This window comes from Lissotriton vulgaris, chromosome 5, assembly GCF_964263255.1.
Source record: "Lissotriton vulgaris chromosome 5, aLisVul1.2, whole genome shotgun sequence".
NCBI classification, from domain to species: Eukaryota; Metazoa; Chordata; class Amphibia; order Caudata; family Salamandridae; genus Lissotriton; species Lissotriton vulgaris.
In genome coordinates, this window is record NC_141693.1 from 1,283,754,893 (window position 1) to 1,283,777,608 (window position 22,716).

Genomic DNA, 22,716 nt, shown 5'->3' on the forward strand with positions numbered 1-22,716 from the left:
AACCCAGGGCCTTCGATTAATCGAAGTCCCTTTGCATTTGTGTAATCAAGGGAGTTATATTGTCCGTATCCAATGCCCTATTAAGGAGTATTCGTAAGTATTTAAGCCGAAATTTCATCCTTTGTAGTACCAAGGGACATAGGTAAGGCTTCGCTCTTGTCCCAAGTTTATCTTATAGCCAAAAAAAGAAGAAAAATCATCAATGATACGGAGGAGAGCAGGGAGAGATCGTGGAAGATTAGTAAGTGTAAGAAGAATATCGTCCGCATATAAATACATTTTTGACTGACCAATTGAAAGAGGAACACCCACCACAGCAGCCGATTGACGAATTGCAGCATCCAGAGGTTCCATAGCCAAAAGGAAAAGAAGAGGGGAGAGTGGACAACCTTGACGGGTACCCCGTTGAATAGGAAATGGAGTAGAGAGAACCTCCACAGTTAACTTGGGCAGATGGGCTATCATAAAGTATTCGAACTTTGGCTATGAACTGATCACCTAATCCAAATTTTTGCATTATTGTAAAAAGATATTCCAACTCAATACGGTCAAATGCTTTCTCAGCAGCTAAAGAAAGAATGAGGGCATCATCTGCAAGATGTTTAGCGGACCATAGGTCATGGGAGAGAGTACGTAAATGGGAGGAACGAACGGGAACAAAACCTACTTGGGAGTTATGGATCAAGGAAGGCAAAACTTTACGGAGTCTTGATGCTAGAATGCTGGCAAGAATCTTAACATCAGAATTTAAAAGAGATATAGGACGATAACTACTACACAATAGAGGATCCTTGCCAGGTTTTGGCAAGACTGCTATGATGGCTTTGTTAGAGATAGAACCAAGAGAAGACTCCTCCACGGCTTCCTCAAAGGCAGCATGAAGTGTATCAAGCATACTCTGACCAGTCCATTTAAAAAATTCAGGAGGGAAACCATCATCTCCCGGAGCTTTATGGTACGGTAAGGTAGATATAGCTGAAGAAATTTCCTCCTTCGTGATAGTTCCCTCAAGTAGAGCCCTACCGTCATCGGAGAGCCGGGGAAGATGAACTTCATCCAGAAAGTTAGATATCGTTATCGTATCTACCTGAGTGCCTGGGGAGTATAGAGATCTATAAAATGAGGCGAATTCCTCAACTTTCTCTTGTGGCAGAGTAAGGATATCGCCACCACTTGATCTTATTGCTGGAATCGCCATAGCGGCCTTCCTTTGACGCAACTGCACAGCCAATAACCGACCAGCTTTCTCTCCTTGTTCATAATGACAGCCTTTCATCTTTTGTAAGGCATATTCCGCCTTAGAAGTAAAAAGAGAATTGAGGGACATACGCGCCTGTTCCAATAACTTTCGGTTTTGGAGAGATGGTTGCGAAATATATAATTGAGAGAGTCTGCGAATATCCTTTTCCAGTTCAATCTGCTTGGCAGCGTTCTTTTTATTATGAAATGCAGCGTCCCGCATAATTTGGCCTCTAATGGTTGACTTAGCAGCTGCCCAAACCGTTCGTTTAGAGGAAAACGAATCTGGATTATTGAGAAGATAATCACGTAAGTGAGATTGCAAAAGAAGTTAACCCACTGGCGTTTTATATTTGATATTCAAATACCACGATTTGCGCCTCTGACTCATAAGACTCCAATCTAGAGACCAAAGGACAGGAGAATGATCAGATATAGCTGCTTCTAAAATCTTAGAATCAGTAACCAGTCTGACTGAATCTTGCGAAAGAAAAAGTAGTCAAGACACGAAAACGTACCGTGAGTAGAATGAAAAAAACGTATATTCTTTATCCTGTGGATGACTTAGTCTCCAGTGGTCAACAAGACCAGCGTCAGCAAGAATGTCACCGAAGATGGGTCTGTCTGAAGCGTTGACAGTGTCAATGCAACCTGTTCTGTCAAGAGCAGGATCCAGTGCCAAATTCCAATCACCACCAATGAGAAATTGAAAAGCATTTATTTCCGTAAGAAGACGATTTAGTCGAAGAAAAAATTGCTTTTTGGAACCTAGCGGAGCGTATACAGAACCAAGACAAAGGAAGGAATTGCCAAGCTTCAATTTAACAAAAATATACCGAACTTCTGGTTCGACCATATCTTTACAATTGTGAAAGGAAGTGACTTCCGAAAGAGAATGGCGACTCCGCATTTACGAATAGGATTAGGATTGGTGGGATCAGGTTTAGAGACTGAACTATGAATGACTTTACCAACCCAGTCTCTGCTGAGCTTACTAGACTCAATATCATCCAAATGAGTCTCCTGCAATAGAGCAACATCCACATGCTTAGAATGTAAATAGGAAAGAACTTTCTTACGTTTTATGTAATGGGTGAGGCCATGAACATTCCAAGAAACCACAGACAACGGATGGATGGAAGGCATGATAATAGGAGAGCGTTAACAATAAGTGAGGAAAAGCAGGGAGAAAAGAGGAGAAATGCAACTTTGGGAGGGAAAAAGAGAAAAAAAAGGAAAAAGAAAAAGTAAGAACAGTAGGAGAAAAGAGCAACCTGGACTGTTAACTGCGGGTCTGGGCGCACTTAGAGCAACGCCAGGGGGAACCGAACCCCCTTCGAGCAAAGAAGAATGGGGATCTAGAGAATAAATGATAACATGAAATACATAAAGCATAAGAGAATAAAATATCATCATAAAAGTCTGGACCAACTGCTGTATGTCCCCACAGGAGACTGTCACAAAATTTAATGAGAAGAGGAACCAACACATCAAAACCCCCAGCATCCTAAAGATCACATGAGAAGGACATGAGAGGAGTGGAGAGAAGCAATAAGGATAAAGCAAAGGGAAGAAAAGAGTAATAGACGCAGAAGAAAATATTAGAACCTATTTAAAGAAATATGTGAAACCATCCATAGCAGAATAAAGGAAATGGATAATGTCACATTTAATAACAAGTAAAACATCATAGGAAGGGGGAATGCATTGGAAAAGGGATCATTATAAAAGAGGTAACAACTTTGAGGAAAGGCTGCAATCAAATAAATACTCCGAGGAATTCAATCGCCTAATAAAAAAACGTAAAAGAACAAGGAGGCATAAGTCACAATATGAAACAGAGAACAAGGGTAATCACACCACAAAGAAGAACACACCGTTAGAATAAAACCTAGACAAGAATATCATGACTAGAAAAAAGAGAAAACCTAGCTAAGGAGAAGAAAACAGGAATGAGGAACATACCAACATTGTCATAGAAAAGGAGGTAAAGAAATAGGAAGTAGAAGGAAGGAGCCCCTAAAGTCATACAACAGAGAAGAAACAAAAGAAAAGTGATCAAACACAATTTAAATCAAGAAAACAGTAAAACAAAGAATATCATATAAAACCGGAGTAATTAATACATGAAACAAATGGTGATAGGTATAGCAACAATACCAACACCATAGCTAGGGGAGTGAACAGGAGGGGGAAAAAGATCTCTTGTGGGATGAGGAACCATCTTATACTATATAATAAGCAAAACGTGAAATAATTAAATAACTGCAAACTGTAAATCACATATTATTAGTAAATATAGAAGAACAATAGGGTACAGAATACTATATAGGACACTAAGGAGAGTGGATCTTATTGTACCATGCATTAAAATCTCAGTGAGCTTAACGAGCAGTGAAAACATTATGAACAATAAACACTGCTATACACTTATAGAATAAGAAAAAGTAATAAAACATTAAAGCATCGAAAAAAATCAGTCAGCATCAGAAGGTGTCTTAAGAGGCGATCTGGACTTGTCTCTTTGCTGCGTAGTAGTGTGAGAAGAGACAGAACGTAGAGCCGATTACTTGCCATCCTGAGAGTGAGACAGACTAGTGAGATCTCTGCCACGTTGTCTAGATTCAGGAGAGCAATACAATTGAGATGTTGAAAGATTCGTAGATGAGGACTTGGACTGAGAAGATTGAGCATAGGGAGGAGACTGCGTTTCCATATCGTCTGGCCTGATATAATTCAGAAACTGCTGTAGAAGTGTAGGATCATAAAAGTCTTTGGACTCACCATTCCTAGTAATACGAAAACGTGCAGGCTCAAATAATCCATATTTGATGTCCATTTGACGTCGCTTGGGGTCGCATGGAAAGAAATGCCTGCCGTCGTTCATTCGTTTCTTTAGAGAAATCGGCACGCATATGGATGGTATGACCCTGAAACAGAAAGGAACCAGGAGTACGAGCCAGTGATGTAATCTGTCTGGTTTGTTCATGTCGAAGGACGCAAGCAATGATTGGTCTAGGTCTTGCCGAAGATCCAGGACACGGTGGGCCCAATCTGTGAGCACGTTGGAGCTCAAGCGGAGGAGTAAAAGAAATCCCAGTCAAAGTAAGAAGGGCATAACAAAGAAAGGACTTCATGTCTTGCTTCTCAACATTTTCTGGAAAACCAAAAAAATGGATATTGTCCCTACGACTGCGATCTTCCAAGTCGATGATCTTACTATGTAGGAAAAGTAAGTCTTGATCTGAACCCTGAACAGAATCCAGACAACCCTCTATGTCCATTATTTTAGAGACAATAACTTCAAACCTGGAGTGAAACGTTGTAAGTTCTGCCCTGATAGACTTTGTTTCTGCAGTCAATGAAGTCATAGCAATATCCAGACCCTCTAACCGTCGGTTGACCCCAGAGAGTTCTTGCAAAATACATTGCATAGTGTCAGATAAGGATTTGTCGCTCGGAGGCAGTGCAACTTGCGATGAAGGAGGTGACGTAGAGCCATTACCCTTAACTGCCACAGGAGAAGATTGTTTTACCACTTCATTGACAAGTGGCTGCTTAGGCCCACAACCACCATTTCTATTGTTAGACATGGTTGTGCACCGTTTCAATGGTGGTCTGCAGTAGCAAATAGAGGAAATATTGGAATATGAGGCAATGGTGAAGCCAGGAATGTAGCAAATAACAATGACGTAATAGGGTGTACGCAGCAAGAAATAACCAATACGACCAGCAGACAAGTAATTCCTGGAATTGGAAAATTATTATGCCACAAAACCAATGAGATATCAGAGTAGCCAGTACATAAACTACCTCATAAGCAAAGCCTGTAAATACAGTGAATGGCTGCAAAGAAGAACAAAGTACATGAGCTTACAATAGAAAATTGTGACTGTAAATGAGAAATTAGCCGTCTATCTTTTCCATCTGCCTCACCCTGTAATAGAGTAACTGGCAAGATACCATATTGGGAGAATAAGACAGAGAACAGAGATAGTAAAACTGAGAAGGTCAAGTCAGTCTGACACAAGTTTCACTTATGGCGCATAAAACAGCGAAGCAAAAGTTCCAAAACCAAGTGGTGAAAGTGAGAGGGAGAAATGGACCAGTACTCCTGCACGTAAATCTGCCAGTACCATTATTTCTGCCCTTTCAAATGATAGTCACAGTTTTGTTTCCACATGAGATAATAAATATTAGGATTGATAATTCAGGCAATATTAGTTCCACCAGTATTGATAGATCCGCTGGGCACATGTGCACATTTAATTAAGTAGACCTGTTTTTGTGAAAAAGCGAGTGTGCCAGTCTGTTAAGTTTCCTTCCAACACTTGTAGACCTCACTGGCAGAAAAGTCATACAAGTAGAATAGGTTGAAGTGTTGTAAGTGGAAGAGAAATGAATAATACTATAGTGTCAGTTGACTCTGCCCCTAATGTCACATGAAAGGGGGGGAAACGGAGCAGTGCTTATAGTCCTACAGGTTAATCATTAAGCACTGTTAGGGCAACAATAATGTGCTTGAAGAAAGTTCCTCGAAGAATATTACCAGGAATGCTGAGGAAAACCCTTTCCTAAATGATCCTGGAGAGCGCAGCGTACACCACAAATGCAGCACTATGGCAGGCAAAATGTATTTTTTCAGCCGATATAAAGCGCACTCCTACCGTCAAAGGAGGCGCGGCCTAGAGACCAGAGAGGCGTGGCCCCGTATTAGCAAGGGCGCCGCCTACGCTGTGGAGAGGCGCGGTTTCAAAAGCGCGCGAGTGTCGAGGCGGGCGCCTGAAGAACCAGCTATCACACCGTCATGTCGTGAGACAGGAGTAGGTGCCACCAGCTGCCAGGAGAGACCATCGCTGCAACCCCCATGGTTTCCGGAAACCTCCAGGCACAAAAGGGAATCCCCACTCGAGCAGGTAAGCCTAAGGAGCTCGTCGGGGGTCTGTCCCTCTGCAGAGCTCCTCTAGCAGGCGGCCATCTTCCTGCGTGGCCAGACCACGCCACTGTTACATTTTTTTTTTTTAATGTTTTTTGTTGTTGGTGTCCATACTAGTACCTCGATTCCTTAGTGGGTTGCATGGTACAAGGTGCCATGTACTGGTCCCGTGATTCCCGGGTTTGGCCATAGGATCTGGCCTTCAGTCTGGCTCTGTGTTAAACCTCCCACAGGTGCCAACTACCCAGCGGCAACCAATGACCTGCTCGCAGCCTTCACCCATGCGCAGCAGTGGGTTGGTCCCATGCCCAACCTACTAAAGGTTGCCTACCATCACTGTGCGTGTCCTCTGACCTGGCTGCAGGGTCTGGTTTATGACCAGAACCTTTAAAAAAAAAACATAATGTGATACTTGCACTGATAGCACAGTACCACGTGGAGGAAACATTTTCTTTTAATTTTGGCCAATAGGGGACCCTATAATACCCCTCATCCCTCTCCTCCAAATGGAGATTAGGGTGTCTCCACCCTGCTCCATTATGTGGCCTTCAATTTGCAGTCCAGGATCACGTCCCAAAGTCCTGTAATGGGTGCACCACCATTTTATCAGTGATGTTGTAAATGATGTCATTCAACATGTCATCACAGGTGTAATATGTGAGATCATAAGCAATGCATGGTGGGGCGCAAGTTATAGTTTGCTCAGCGAACTATAACTGGTGAATTTGTGTTTTTTTTTCAAACGTTAGTTAGTTTTTACCTTATTGCAAATCGGTCCTATAACGTCACTTTACAACTTTGATATTTTCAGTGAAATTATAGATAGATAGATCACCACTTTGTAGTATTAGTTAGGACATAGTTACCATAGAAATAACGTTTTTTGGTTTGGCGTCATTTAATGAATCTTCATGAAACTTTCCAAAATGAAGTTAATCCATCTCAGCTCCTTCCTTGAAAGTTTCAGAGTGATCCGTCAAACAAGAGTCGGGGAAAAAAGGGGGGTGCCAAAATGTGATTCCACATGTATTTTCCATAGGATTTTTCAACAGTGCTACAGCCCTGATGGCTGAACTGAATTTCACCAAGTTTGGCAGAAAGCTAGATCTTTACCCAGAAAGCATGTTTTTTGTGATTTCTTGTAAATCCATTCAGTCGTTTTTGAGACATTAAACGTCAAAATGTATGTATATCTGGATGGTTGGATTTGTGGTACTTCCATGGGAGTCCTGCAAGCATGCACATTTAAATGCATGGAGCATCTGTTTTGCTGAGAGGACCTCTTTTCTTGTCGCTGTCTTGCTCCCACAGGAGGTCGAGCGCTGATTGGCTGGTGACAACATAAGGAGAAATGTTATGGCCGCCATTTCATGAGAAGCGGCCTCTGTCTCTTGGTCCTGATTTTATATTTTTTAATGGGGCTAAGAAGGGCTACTGTCCCTGTGGATCTTAAAGGGTTCCCAGCGGTACACTCTCCCCTCTCCCTCCCCAAAGGGGCAAATTGTTTTAAAAAACATTTTGGGTTTGCCACAATCCCACAGGACTTTTGCAAAAGCCAGGAGGAGTTCCCTGCACTTGTGAGAGTCTCATGGGCATGCTGGGACCACACTGGATCCCGCAGGAGTACCGCATGATCTGAAAACGATTTAAAAATAAGGGTGGCCATGAATGCATGTGGTGAGGGCTGAGCATTGACTGCATACCTAGCTTCCTTGTATCCAAATGGCCTGATTAGTTTTGGCACAGGGCATGGAGGACAGCGATAACTCGTGGCACTCCACATTTAACCACAAAAAATGATGAGCGTAAGGAAGGGAGTTTGAGAGTGGTCTTTTAAAATTGATGAAAAACATTCATTAGGTGCATTCACTGCAAAACAGGTACCTAATAAACAGATATATCTCTAAATCATATAAGGCAAGAGACTTAAACTAATTCTTGCTCTATTTCTTATTTACTGTACCATCATTCTAATTTACTTGTTTAATTATATTTCTTTTCAAAGTGATAACCTAGCCTTGGCTTCAATAGATGCATAGAGGAACAAAGAGTTGGCATCTTTGTGTGTTTTGCGACCACCAAATTGAAATATGGATGTACTCAAACTATTGTTTTTGTTCACTTGGTTAGCATCTACGATTGACTTCTGCTGTTTTTCCCTAATTTAAAGTCTGTTTTCTGTAAAAGCTTTAAGGCAGGCTTTACTTTGATTGTATACTTTTAATATATTTGCATTACAAAATATTGACCTTATATTTCTCTCTTCTTTATCTCTTATCTGTCAACATCTCGTTTCATTATCTCTCTTCATTCACTGTATCAGTCTCTCCGCCTCCTGTCTTTCATCTCTCCTCCTCTGTTATCAATCTTCACACCCTCTGTATCTTTCCTCTCTATCAAAGTGTCCTTTGTGTAGCTCTCTCTCCTTTCAGTCTTACTCACCTCAAATCATGTTCCTTCCTCTCTTCCTGTCATTCACTCCTTCCAGTGTCGTCACGCGGGGGGTGCGGACCGCACCGGGTGTCACCCCAGCTGAGGTGACACCAATCTAGTTAGTTAGGTGCTTGCCTGCCTTGCCACTAGTGTAGTGTAGTGCACTGCTGCACTGCTTTAGTGCAAGCGCACGCCACCGCACCACGCACGCAGGCACCGCACCAGATGTATGATTGTGATGTTCGTCACTGGTGGTGCGATGCGGATGCGTGCGGCGTACCCAGCACTTTGGTCCCAGGGCCGTCCATCTTAGTGCTACCAATGACAGCCCTGGGACAGCCCCCGCGTGCTGTGCGCACAGCGCACCTGCTGACGCGTCATGGCGCGGTCACGCGCCCGCCAGGGAGGTCGGAGACGAGAGTGCGTGCACGGTGGTGAGAATAAAGAATTAATAAGCCAACATCAGAGACTGCACCATCTTCTGATATCGCGATTTGTGAGCGCCGTCGTGGTCTCTCTCCCCTTCAAATTTGGGATGGTGAGAGAGAAATAATATCATTTACACATTTTGATTTATGAATTAATATGAATACTATTACCGCATGAACTAAGTAAGTTAAAAATGTGGCAGTGCAGTGGCACACAAATGAACTGATCAGATTCAGTACATGCTTTTTTTTACTGGCACAAACGAAAACACGGCCCTCTTCGGGCGGGTGCACCAGGCTAAGCTTTCTTCCTTCCTAGGCTTGGGCAGTCATGATAGGCCTGGGGACTGCGCGGTAATGGCATTTTGTTTGCTTTGATACTTGCACATCATTGCACAAGTGCCACTATTGCCTACGAACGTAACGTTTGTTCTTGTGTTTGAGTGTCTGCCATTGCAGTATTATCCTTCTACCTGCGTTTGGTACTCCTTTGTAACATGCACACGTCACTTTTTCTCTTGTTGTAATGTAACACACTGTTTGCTACCTCCTACATTTTGTTTGCTTTAGATACTTGCACAACTGTGCCACCATTGCCTACGTAACGTTTGTTCTTGTGCTTGAGTGTCTACCATATATTGCAGTATTATACCTCTTCTAATTGTACTTTGTTTTCTCTCGAGCAGACTTCACTTTAAAATTGTTTATTGGGATTAGACTGTAGACACCTGGTGCAGAGATCTTTGTTTACCCAACAAATTCCAAAGCATTGTAGCTGTAAGATAACTTTGGTGGTGAATACACTTGCTGGCGAGATCTGTGTGCAGTCTAGTGACAAGCCGGCCTGACTCATACAAAGTATAAAGAGTTAATGTGATGTCCCAGCTGCAAAGTGAAGCATGCACCATGCATGCCACAGATTTGTATTTTACGTATGAAGCTCAGCGAGTTACTGCTTTCATCTTTCATTGCAGACATTCTTGAGTGAGATAGGTCTCAGGTTACCATCCTTGTAATATACCTGCTTAATGAATTATGAACCATCTTTAAGGAATTGCATGCTAACTGCAAGGTATAAGTTTAGAAACTGCTTTTTGCTCAGTATTTCATTACTCAAATTTTTCACAAAAGTATTAAAGACACATTAGTAATTGCTTTTATACACTGTTATTAGTTTAATTACTCGTGTAGATAATGCATCTGGCATTCAGAAAGTGGATGTGAAGCTCTTACATTCAGGGATTGGAAAATTCAAAACCTGCCTTCAGTCATAGTTTATCTTTTAAGCACTTGTAACCTGCACACATGTCACTTTTTCTTCCTGTAATGCACCGTTTCAAACCTCATGTATTTTGTTTGCTCACAATTGTCACTTTTGCCTCTTGTAACTTAACGTTTGCTTTTGTAATTTGTTCACTTGTAATTTTCTCCTCATGTTTCATTACTGTTCCTATTGTGAAGCGCTCTGACGCCTTTGGGTGAAGTCTGCGCTATATAAAAACGCATAAATAAATAGACCGGAAGACCCTGTCCAGCCCCGGCCTTCCAGCCTCCTAGGCTAGTCCTGACCCAGGCGGTGCATTGTGCTTGCAGTTGCACACGGCGGGCCGGCTGCATGATTCATTGCTCAAGGCAGGGAGCAGGTCAGGCCTTTCCTTGAACTCGTCACTTCACTTGCAGGTGGTTCACTTCACAGTTAGTTCACTTCTTACGTATACTATGAAGTGATCTGTTTTGGCTGAAATATGCCTGCTTTGCTGGCCAGTCTTCATCCTGCTGCCTTATTGTCCATCCTGGCAGTGGCAGCTTTTATGTCCTTGTGCTTTTGGGTGTGGATTTGTGTTTCTGTTGACTTGTGATTTGTTATTTTGGTCATTCCCTCGGTTGGGGCCCTGCTTCTCTGGGTACACTTGCTGTGCCATTTCTCTTTTGGGTTTCTGGTCTGTTGGAGGTAAAATCGGCGTATGGGTTACCAGTTAGAAAATTGAGCATTCGTGCTGCGCCTTTCAAGTGCCCACAAAGAGAAGAGGAGAACCAGATTTTAAAGTGAAAGACAGTCAATCACGAGATGAAAATATGTTTCTGTGATTTCATCACATGCCGCAGTAAAGAGAAACTGTATGAACATATATATATTTGCCATCTGTGTCCACTGGCAGACTTGGTGCAGAGGAGGTCCATGCGGTAAGTCGTGAGGGGGTGACACCATGAGTTACCCGCACCGGGTGACACCAACCCTAGTGGCGCCACTGACTCCTTCTCATACTCTTCTTTCCATATCAATCTGTCTCTCCTCATTCTCAGTTCTCTGTAGATGTGGCGAGCCAACAATTTAGTAGGGATAGCCTAGCCAGAGCAGAGCCAAGGGTCTGGCTTGCATCTTAGATTCCGTGCATGAGCCGAGCCCTGAAAATGTCTGCTATGTAAATCATACAACAAACATAACGTAAAATATGATAAAGTCTATTCAAAATTAAAAAATCTATATTTCTATAACATGTGCAAGCTTTGGCATTAATATTTCACATGATAGCACTGCACTGAGAAGTATGTATTAAAAGTGATAGTTTCTAAACATGACCCATTAGTGAACTAAGAGACAAGGTATTTATAAACCCTGTACGTGACCCACATTATTATTGCCAGGGCCACTTGAATTATGCGATTGTGCAGCCGCTGTGTATTTTCGCGTAGTTATGGATCAGCCGCATTTGCCACATAATCCATCATCTGTTGCATAATTTGCAGATTCTAACCCCAAAAATGATATCTATCTTAAATGGTTCAAAAGATACTAAAATCCCAGCAACATGTGTTCTCGCACAGTGGAATGCCATTTGCAAAGGTTGACTGGTCACCTTTCTGTTGCTTATTGCTGTGTTTGGGTGTTAAAGTAGTAATAATGAGGTGTTACCTATACCACAGCAGTGTTAACAAGTGTAGAAATGACAAAATAATTAAGTAATACTATCAGAAAATGAGTCGTATGATGCCACATAATTTGCCTTTTCTTGCTACATAATTTAGTCAACCCTGGTGCCTAATTTGACACTGTCTTGCTGCATAATTCCATTTGCCCTCGTTGTAGTCTATTAAATCAGACACAATAGGTTTTTGCACATCTTTTATTCTGAACTCTGGTATTTGAACGTGCTTTCATATGCAATAATGAAGAAAGTTTTAATAAAATATTTCCTAAGATCCCACACTTTAAATAGGAAAGCCCCAAGTTATTCAGTTTACTTTGTTTCACTTTGTACCAGTCAATGGGTGTCTTGTTTACTTTTCCCTATGTTAAAGCTTTGTTTTACCTTTCTGCAGTTCTTATATTGCACAAACTTGGAGCACTTTACATGAGCAGAAGTTACATTACGCAAGGTCACATTCATTCATTGTTTATAGTTCATGGGGATATTAAGTCTTTGGCCAGAATCACACGGTGTTGAGGTGACGCCGAGACTGGAACCCAATTCTCCAGTTCCAAAGTCGGCATCTGTGGCCCTAATTCTGGGTAGAGAGAGGAAAGAAGGTAGGAGCCACATGAATTCTTGGCTCGTTATGGATTTGAGATTCCAACAGGACATTGAGCTGAGCCAGGGTCAGGCTGCAGGCTTGATCCTGGCTCGTGCTTTCAGTGTCTCGCCCACTTCTAGCTCTCTTTAGCCCCTCCTGCCTCCAGCTTCTCTTTTTCTTTGCCATTACGCTACTTTTCCTTTCCGTTATGTTTTGCTGTTTACGTCTTCGTTCCCCCTCCTTTAACACTATCATTTACTCCCCTATCTCCTCTTCCCTCTACCACTCCCCCGTCAATCTCTCTTTCCTCGCCTCATCAGCCTCTTCCCCATGTCTCACTGCTGTCCTGTGTCAGTGTCACTCTGTCTCCCTTCCCCTGCCTCACTTCTCTATTGTTCTTAATCTCGCTATCCCTTTGTTTTACAAAGTTGAACATAAACCGTCCTTCTGACAGTTCATCACACCCCTTCCTGCGCTGATGTTGAAACGGAAGGGGCTGGGCTAATAATCCATGGTGTTTTCCTGTTTTATTCACTCGCCATAATGGAGACCTCTTTCTTTACTCAGGATGCCGAACTGGGGCGGAGGAAAGAAGTGCGGCGTCTGCCAGAAGACCGTGTACTTTGCAGAGGAAGTGCAGTGTGAGGGGAACAGCTTTCACAAGTCCTGCTTCCTGTGCTGTGAGTACGAGCATGTGTTTTATGGTCCATCTGAAAGGTCTGATTTCACACTGGTGACAGCCAGCCCTAGCGTCTGGCAGTATCCACCCTCCATGTGCCCCGTGAATAGTGGGAAAACGATGTGGCAGTGGCTAAGTCTGTGTAAAGACATAGCTGAATTTAGGGTCTGATTTAGACAACAGTGACAGACATTCGCTCCTCTGAAATATAAATCCCATAAGATATAATGGCTTCCTCTTTCGGCAAATGGGATATCCGTCACTGCTGTGAAGGAGTAACCTGTCCGCCAAGATCTAAATTAGGCTCTTAGTTTCGCTACTGCAGCTCCTGCTGGGGGTGTGCTCTAATGCTGTTCATTTTCTTCCCTATCTTAAACATTTACATTAAATCCCTTCTACCCCCTCAAGTACTGTATGTGAAGTTAACAAATGTCATGGAACGTAAGTTAAACTTGGCAAGTGTACAACATACACAGACCTTTGGACAGCGCTGAGCATGTTTTGAAGAGGTTCCTGTTCAATGTCCACTTGGATTTTTGAGTGTCAGGATGGCGGTGCGTGGGGATCTTTTAAACAGGCAAAAAGCATTTGTAGTCTTACTGTGTGAGTACTGTACTGCAAACATGCCATTACTCACAGGGACCCAGAAGGAGCTCGTCTGAATAAACAGATCCTACTAATTAAATATGGGCATCAAGTACACCCATGCTACATACTAGGTGAGGATTATAAATCTGTTGCTTGCCTAAATCCTGCTCTGCTCTCGTGTTTGCTTCTCCTCTTCCGACCAAATCAGGGTCCAGTAATCTGTTCCATGAGAGCAACCAGCTACTCTGTTGATCAGCTGCGGTCCGTTCAGGTAAGAGCGGTGGGTCGGTGGGGCCGGATTGTGGAGAATTCGACAGAGGCCACAACGGAAAATTCAATAATTAACTAACTTTCCGTCGTTGTCGTCTGTCGCCATCCTCACCCACCCGGCCGAGCCGCTCTTACCTCCACCGGCTGCGGCTGCTGTAGATACCGCAGCATGCTCTGTGTGCAACATGTATGGTGAGATGTGGATCTCCAGCTCACTGTACCATAGGACACAAGTTTCAATTCACTAATAAGGCCAAACAATTTAAAATTGTGCCTTGCAGTTTGGGGTGGCCTATTCCTTTTGGAGCAGAACCACGCAGCTGAGGACACAGCTGCTCCGCATCTACAGTGCTAAGGTGCGCGACAAACAGAGAACTGGAGTGTGGCCCTAAGTAGTAACAAGAGGATGAGATCAATGTAAGCATTCCCCAATAATTTCTATTCTATTCTTTAGCCCGTGGGCTTCATATAAGCTTTTCAGCTTTTCTTGTATACACAGCTCCCCCCTTGATCTCCTTAGATAGGTAGTAAAAGACTTTGAGAACGCATCATCCACTATTTGCCCCGATCCAGCTTTAGTCCACATTTTAAAATAGAAACTGGCACATTCCAAATATTGTGTGATGCACCCTGGCAACTGTAGCAACGCAACTTTATGCCCAGTGTCTTTCACAATATGTTTACAATCAAATATGTAACTTCTGATCTAGTTATTGTCTATTTGGCATATGTGGCATCATTGTGCAGAGGCGCTTTTTTTCTTGATGGAACCATGAGACATTATCTATCACAGCTCAGGGTCTTGTACCATGTTACATTGCTTGGGTCATTCATGGGTCTCAAAGCACTGCTGGCCAATGACTTAAAATAGCAACTGCCTCTGTCACTTGCCGAGGAAAAATGTGGGCCCAGCACTTATTCTGTTACAAATTAAGCCCAGGCAGCAAATGTTAATGGGGAAGAAAGTTTACCAAAAGCGTTTCCGGACCATCTCCTGACCGTTTCACTACACGTGTCTGATGCAAACATTGATATTTGTATATAATATCAGATGCCATGTACTTGGTGGTGGCAGGTCTCCTATAGGAGAGGAGAGTGTCTGCCCCTATGTAGGACTCGATACTGTCCGTCTTCGTACCATTGCAAATGGCCGCAGGCTTGCACTGTAGAACGGTGCAACCTGAGAGCTTTACTATTGAACACCCACACAAGCTAAGTTGATTCTGATTACCTTTCACTGCAAGATGATGCTTGAAACCCTATTATTCTCCTCATAACTAATTGTCATAGTAAGATGCAAGCATTATCTGCCAGAGAGCAATTTACTACATTTAAATCTGCAACAGATCCATATGTAATGTGCGTAATAATGATGGATTAAGTGGTCTGTATACCTTATTTCTGTGGCAGGAATGAAACAACAACATTTGCTTCTGAGTGGTGGGCTATACGTGGGAGCCACCACTCCGCTGTATGGAGGGCTAAAATGGCTGGCATGAAAGAGGACGTTTTAGAACTCTTGGAGTTCCAAAGGGGTCTTGTGTCCTATCCCAAATTGCTAGTAGGAGAGGTTATGAAAGGGGCATCCCCTTCTAGTTGCGAGTCGCAGTGGTGCGTGGGTTACAAACCATTGATCAGCTCCCAGCACCTCAAAGGAGTTGACAATGATTTGCAAAGGGAATGGCGTCCCTTTTGTGCTCTTTTTTCTCTGTGAATTTTGTTGGGAAACCTTATGGGGGGGGGGGGGAGTTTGGCAAAGGGACAGATGACCCTCGCCTGCGGATTCCAGTATATTTCCAAGCAGAAAACATTTTTTTTTTTAACTATAAAAATGCAGGGCCAGGTCTCTCCGGAAAAAAAGATACTTTCAGTGGGCCGGGTCTCACCGGGTCGGAGCACCAACAGTTTTTTAAAGGGGGGCTCGAAACGGGTTTCTATCGGGCTCTGTTTTGTGCCCTGGCCCAGGCGGTACATTTTTTTTCCGGATTGCAGTGACAGCAGGCACATGGATGTGCGTGTGCTCACACTGCTCACTTCTCACTAGTGGAGAAGTTACGGCATGACGTCATGCCAGGTGACCGGTGTCTGGGAAGGGAAATTCTTTAAGGAGAGTCATTTTCTCTCTGGATTTCCCTTCTCTTTTTGAAACTCAGGAGCAGCAACATTTTCGTGGTGTCAGCGGGGCTTTAGGTGGAGTGTGCTATGGCAATTTAAGTAGAAAGCGTCTGCAGCGGCCCCAAGTTTTCCAGTTCCATACGCGAGTAGCTTATCTCGTGCATATTTTTTGCTGCATGCTGGGATTTGCAGTCCTGTTTAATCTATTATAAACCCAGTAATATACGTCTCGGAATTAAAATAATACCTGGACTGAATGGGCTACTCACAGATGGAACTATGGAACTGGGAAACTTGAGCGGTCTGCACCCTGGCCATGCTGTTGTTCTCCTCTAGCTCTCTATGATTGTTGACTGTAGGGTTTTGTGAGAAAATGTAAAAACAAGAGAAACTAGAATTGTGATTCGAATGTTTGATGGTGGAGCCGAATAGAAGATTGACTGACAGAAGTGAAGGGTTGAAGCTCCATTCTAGCGCACAAGTCCTGTTCGTGACGCACTGACTCTAAAGGGCACAGTATCTCTGTGCATTGGCAGCGGTGTAGTAGCCAATATGCCATGGGCCCCATTGCAAGGAAGGAAATTGTCCCCAGCTCGTGTTTCTGTATTACCATAATCCGGTTTCAGTTGGCTCACATCCCTCAGCGCCACTGCACCTGCTGCATAACGTGTCAGAAACGCTCCACAAGTACATTAGATCCCAGGCTTTTGAGCCACGGGGCTGTGTTAGGAGCGCTCCTTCGCAGGGGGGGGGGGGGGGGGGGGGGGGGTGCGGGGTTATCCGAGTCCGCGTATAGAAAGCCCGAGGCCTAATGGTGCGTTTCCTCCTCTCTGGAGGAGTTCGCCCTGGCAGCCGATTCTCGGTGACCCGCGCAACCACAGGAACGTCAGCGATGTCCTGCCGCTGACTGGAGGCGCGGAGCGGGTCGCATCCCCGGCCGGCAGTTCTGGATGGATGGGGAAGTCTCGCCAACTATGGCAGACTGCGGATGGAATGGACTGGCGCGGGGCGTCGGGTGCGTGACGTGGGGGAATTCCTGAGAGCACCGACTGAGGCAAACGAAGGACCTTTTTCTGTCAAGAAGGAAATATGCTTAAGATCACAGGGTGTTTACGAGTTCACTTAAACACGAGTTCACTTAAACACAGAACTAACCTTAAGAGTCTGTAAGTATCCGACACACTTTACTGGATCCCATCCTTAAAAGGCAAACTTCTCGTCTCTGTCAGTCTAACGAATATATCATTTGTACTGGACCCCCGCCCCCATACATTGTATAGGAGAGAATTGTAGCGTAGATGAAACACAGCGATCTGCTGTCCATAAAAGTTTATTTTAAAGAATGTGCCAGTGATGTGAGTAAAACATTAGTCCTTCATGATGCACGTCTCAGCTGCCCCACTCGAGGGTACCGAGACCCATGAGAATAGTCAGTGCGCGCCTGGGCTTTAGAATACATTGAAGCCACCCTAGCTACACACCTGTCCCTTTCAACAAACGAACTAAGAAGTTAATTTTTTTTTAAAAACGAATGCGTAATAAAAGAAAGGATTAAGAAAAAAAATTCTTGAGTACCTGCTAAATTGATGCTAGGCCCCCACCCCGAAATCATGGTGGAAAGTAATATTTTGAAAACACATGCACATATGTGATGGTTCCGCAAGTTTGAGTAGTCTTATTTCATTGGACAAATGACATTTTTGTAAAAGTATCAATGTTTCTGAATTTTGTGGGTGTTCCTGAAGGTTAGTTTTTTAGTTATCTGAGTTTGTCTGCCCCACATCTTCTATCACTCGCACAGAAATATCATCTGCTAACTTATAACTCAAGGTATCTGCCTCCTTCTTTTCCGTAACCCCACTTTGCTTCTTTTTGTACAGAACTGCTTTTGACGCAGTTCATCTTTTACCATTTACTAGCTACAGCCATTAACCATTATTTTTTGGGGATTCTCTGGGTCAACCATATTTATTTAATACTAGATGTCAAGCACACTGTAATTTTATCTTCCCACGACCATCTGCCCTAATTTGTGAATGCTTCACTCTTTTTTTCTCTCACTAAATATTTTTAACGTTTTTTCCCCCTTTAAACCTTCAATTCCTGTTTGGTCTGTAGTTTTGCAATACACACAGCTTCCAAATGAGTCCACGTGACAAGAAATTATGATGTGACTTACTTCTCATTTGCCCAAATGGTGCAGTACTGGTAGTGTCACTTAAGGTTCTAATTATGGTTTTCTCAGTATCAATACAGTGATTGACAGACAACGTTATGGTTTCTTTTATTAATCTCTCCATTACCATACTTCTAATGTCTGACCTAGATGTAAAGTCAATCCGCTTGCTCCTGAGATCAACACGTATTCTGTCAAACTCCAATTAAGCCACACATGGAGCCACTAAAGTCTAACCTTAACTGTTCATGCATTCGTTGAGATGTTGCTGTAGTCATGGGTACCAGCCATGTGAAGATCCTCTTCTAACTTTGTTTACTTTGGCTTATTTGTCTATGCATTTGCCCATGTCACAGTCCATTCCTTCAGTATTCCTATTTAAGCTGTCTCTTAGTTAACAGTTTTACAAGATGTCTTTGGTGGTCCTTTGTCAGTAGTTTGCTTTGGAAAAGTGTTCATACTATTAACTTTTCTCCTTTAAATAAGATATCCATCTGTTCCAATTATTCCAGTTTTTTCCCCCCAGAAGGGTCTTAGTGGGCTTTCATTGATCTTCGGATCTTCCCAGTTTCCATTTATTCTGAGTTTTAGACATGACCAGACTCAAAATATTGTCCACTTGAAATGTGTTCTCCCATTATGCAAGTCAAATACTGGACACGCCTCCTTTTAGGTTTCTGTGTTTGCTCCAATAGTTTGGAATTCAGGGCTGATTTCTCCCTCTGTGTGTGAATTGCCTAGCACTCTGGCAGGTGTATGAATGTACGGGTTGTACCCAACTATAGTTCCTGGAACCTGGGTAAACTAAGTGATAAGAGGAAGGGGTTCCAGCTTAGTAGGACAGTTTATATAGAAATTTGAATTATTAAATTAGACAAAGACTTAATCCATCTACATTGTTTTTAATCACAATGAGGAAAAAATGATACATATCATCTGATAAACAGTCAATAGTAATCGAATAACAGTGCCCCGGTAAGGGAGGGGGAGTGAGTGATATCAAGTGAGGAAAAGGTGATGGGGAGTGAATATTGTGACAGAATAATCAATCAATTGAGAAAAGCCATTGAACAGTTACATATTCTGTACAAAGAAGACTTAAAAGTTCAAAACTGTTGTAATTGCACATAACATACTCCACATGAGTTCAAATAAATGAAAAGTTAGGGCCTGGAGTTGTCATAGAAGGAAGTTGTCGACGTTTCGACCCACAAAAATATGCAGGTAATTCTTATTATCCTTGCCGTGGGGTCTTCATCAGGACGGGCGGAGTCGACCGCCGTGCACGCCTGATTGATTCGGCACCCGCACTCGACAGAGACCACAATACGCCTTCCTACCCCTCCAATTACCTTTGAGGAAGCCGTCTTGAACACGCAACCCTGAAACATCTAAAGAATTTCTCACCAGCATACCGTATCCATCCAAGATACAGGTTTCTTGCCCCACCACCCGTCCTGATGAAGACCCCACGGCAAGGATAATAAGAATTACCTGCATATTTTTGTGGGTCGAAACGTCGACAACTTCCTTCTATGACAACTCCAGGCCCTAACTTTTCATTTATTTGAACTCATGTGGAGTATGTTATGTGCAATTACAACAGTTTTGAACTTTTAAGTCTTCTTTGTACAGAATATGTAACTGTTCAATGGCTTTTCTCAATTGATCGATTATTCTGTCACAATATTCACTCCCCATCACCTTTTCCTCACTTGATATCACTCACTCCCCCTCCCTTACCGGGGCACAGTTATTCGATTACTATTGACTGTTTATCAGATGATATGTATCATTTTTTCCTCATTGTGATTAAAAACAATGTAGATGGATTAAGTCTTTGTCTAATTTAATAATTCAAATAGCACTCTGGCAGTCATGATAAGGAAATTTCTAATGTATTTTTCTATTGCATGACCAATAGGCGCTCTGGAACATGAGAAGCTAGAAATTGTAGTATACATTATCTACAGCTTCCAGTATCAGTCTTATTAGTAGGCACTTACCATCTGCCCCCCCCCCCCCCCCCCCACACACAGAAAATTGCTAAAATAAGATGTGGCCATACACACACCAGAGTTTCTCACTCGATTGCAGAGTATTACCATTCTATCTCTATAGGGGCATGGGACACAAGTATGAACTCTTTTCCTTCTGAGCTAACACTGTGCCAATCCTGTAGTAGGAACTCACAGCCGCTGCTGCTGTTTTACTATATTATGTTTGGATCTGTTCATCCTCTACTCAAAGTTTTTACCCTTCTCCAACAGTTTACTTAGTGACTGATTGTGCTAGAATGCGACACAGACTTTGAGAAATACTCAACTAGTCCAATAAATGACCTGTGCTGATCTGTGTTAACAAGTGCTGCTGACTCTTATAGTTAATGATAGACCCTATGTGGGTTTCACAGCTTGGATCGAAACTCATTGTCGTGCTAACATGCTCTTGTATAAATCATCACCTTTGCCTCTCTTTATGGTGGAATAGAGGGATGTCACTGTATGGGAGAAGTAAGGAATCGCCGTAGCCTATCTTGGGATTATAGCGGTACAAAAGCGGGTGGTGATGGACGGAGCATCTGAATCAATCAATCAAACACTCACACCCAGTCAAAAGATCTGGGTTTAATCCATCACCGTTCTTTAGCCCACTCTGCCACCCCAGTTCAGACATGGCTATATGCAAATCAGTCTGACCCTGTGCCTCATCGGAACAGTCCAGCCCGAACTGCCAAGCCATGTCTTCCCTGGACCAGAAACAAGCTTCTGAGGACCGGTTTCTGGCATTCCAGCCGTCTTCAGCCCGGCTTGCTTGAATCCAGTGGCAAAGTGAGCAAGGGACTCACGTCTGAGCATACCCTGCCACACTTATGGCGGCCAAAAAGCGGTACAAAAGGGGGTGGCAGAGTGGGCTAAAGAGCGGTGATGGATTAAACCCAGATCTTTTGACTGGGTGTGAGTTTTTGATTGATTCAGATGCTCCGTCCATCACCACCCCCTTTTGTACCGTATCTTGGGATGAGCCTCGAACAAAATAACAAATGACATCACTTCACTTACGCGTGGTTTAGAGTCCAAGGTGTCTTCAGTGGAACCTGAGACACAGATTCTAATCTCGCACTCTGCACTCGACCCCATTGCCTGGTATCGGGCAAATCTCTTCATCTTCCTGCACCTTATTTGATGAACTATGGATTGCTTTGATACAGGTTTTGTATCACCCTATTCGGATAGGTATCAACAATACTAAAAGCTGATTAGTTGTGACTTCATGTGTGGGAAACATTTTTTTGTCTTCAGAAATGCATCAGGCCACTAATAAAACACTTTACCTCTAGTGGTAATTACATGCCACTATAAGCCAAAACAAGTACTTATTTTCTATTTCTGTATTTGTGTGGGTGCACCACACCTTGAAATTTTTCAACCACAGGAAAGCTGGAGGACACTTAATTATATCTTGCACTTTGGAACTTCAGCTCTCAAGTCTTTGTTGGTCTATAAGCAGCTCTTGCAGCCAGTCCAAACTCACCTGCTTGTCCTTAATGCTTGACAGGATACTTTTTTACTTCTTTTCCTGAATACATGGACTGAGGCATACGCTTGCCCTGTCGCATGCAGTGGTCGGACTAACTGATGTCAGACAGTTCTCACCAATTTGCTTATATGTGTCTCTGGGACTCTCTATAATATCTGTCTGTTTTTCCGCAGTGGTATGTAAAAAGAATCTCGACAGTACTACAGTGGCTGTGCATGGGGAGGAGATCTACTGTAAATCCTGCTACGGGAAGAAGTATGGACCAAAAGGGTACGGCTACGGGGGAGGAGCAGGAACGCTGAGCATGGACACAGGAGAATCTCTTGGGATCCGGCCGGAAGAGTATGTCCGATTTCCATTATTTGTAGTACTGTTACCATTTTATTAGTGCACATGTTTGCTCTGGCAGAGCATGGCAGGCTTTCCTTGGGAACGAAACCCACTCATTTGCCACACCCTGTCAAAATAGCTGAGATGCAACACTCATACATGTGACTTACTCATAGCATAAAGAAATCCGCTGCAATTGTGCATCACTCTCTCGCCCATGGGGTTTAGAAAGGCAACGAGCGCATCAGAAATGCAATTTTCTTTCCACAAATGTCTGCCTATCCTACCTGGCTGAGGTTAGCGATGCTTCTGCAAGTTTCACCATCACTCGTGTACAAGAAGCATGTAATAGAGAAATAAGAAATGCAAGATTTTTACAATAAAAGTATTTACTGGTGTCACCCTCCCCAGGGCAGACCATCTCTATCAGTTTCATTACACATGCAAACCAAGTGTGGCAACCCTGGGG

The 22,716-nt window shown here is 43.2% G+C and overlaps 1 protein-coding gene across 2 annotated transcripts in view; it reads left to right on the plus strand.

Annotated features, from left to right (window-relative positions):
* The window catches only part of CSRP1 (cysteine and glycine rich protein 1), a 112,906-nt gene that overhangs the window by 69,852 nt on the left and 20,338 nt on the right, over positions 1–22,716 (plus strand). For both annotated transcript variants that reach the window (XM_086923152.1, XM_086923153.1), the window contains 2 exons: positions 13,117–13,229; positions 22,091–22,259. In XM_086923152.1, coding sequence (XP_086779278.1) covers positions 13,117–13,229; positions 22,091–22,259 — 282 coding nt within the window. The remainder of the gene's footprint in view (positions 1–13,116; positions 13,230–22,090; positions 22,260–22,716) is intronic.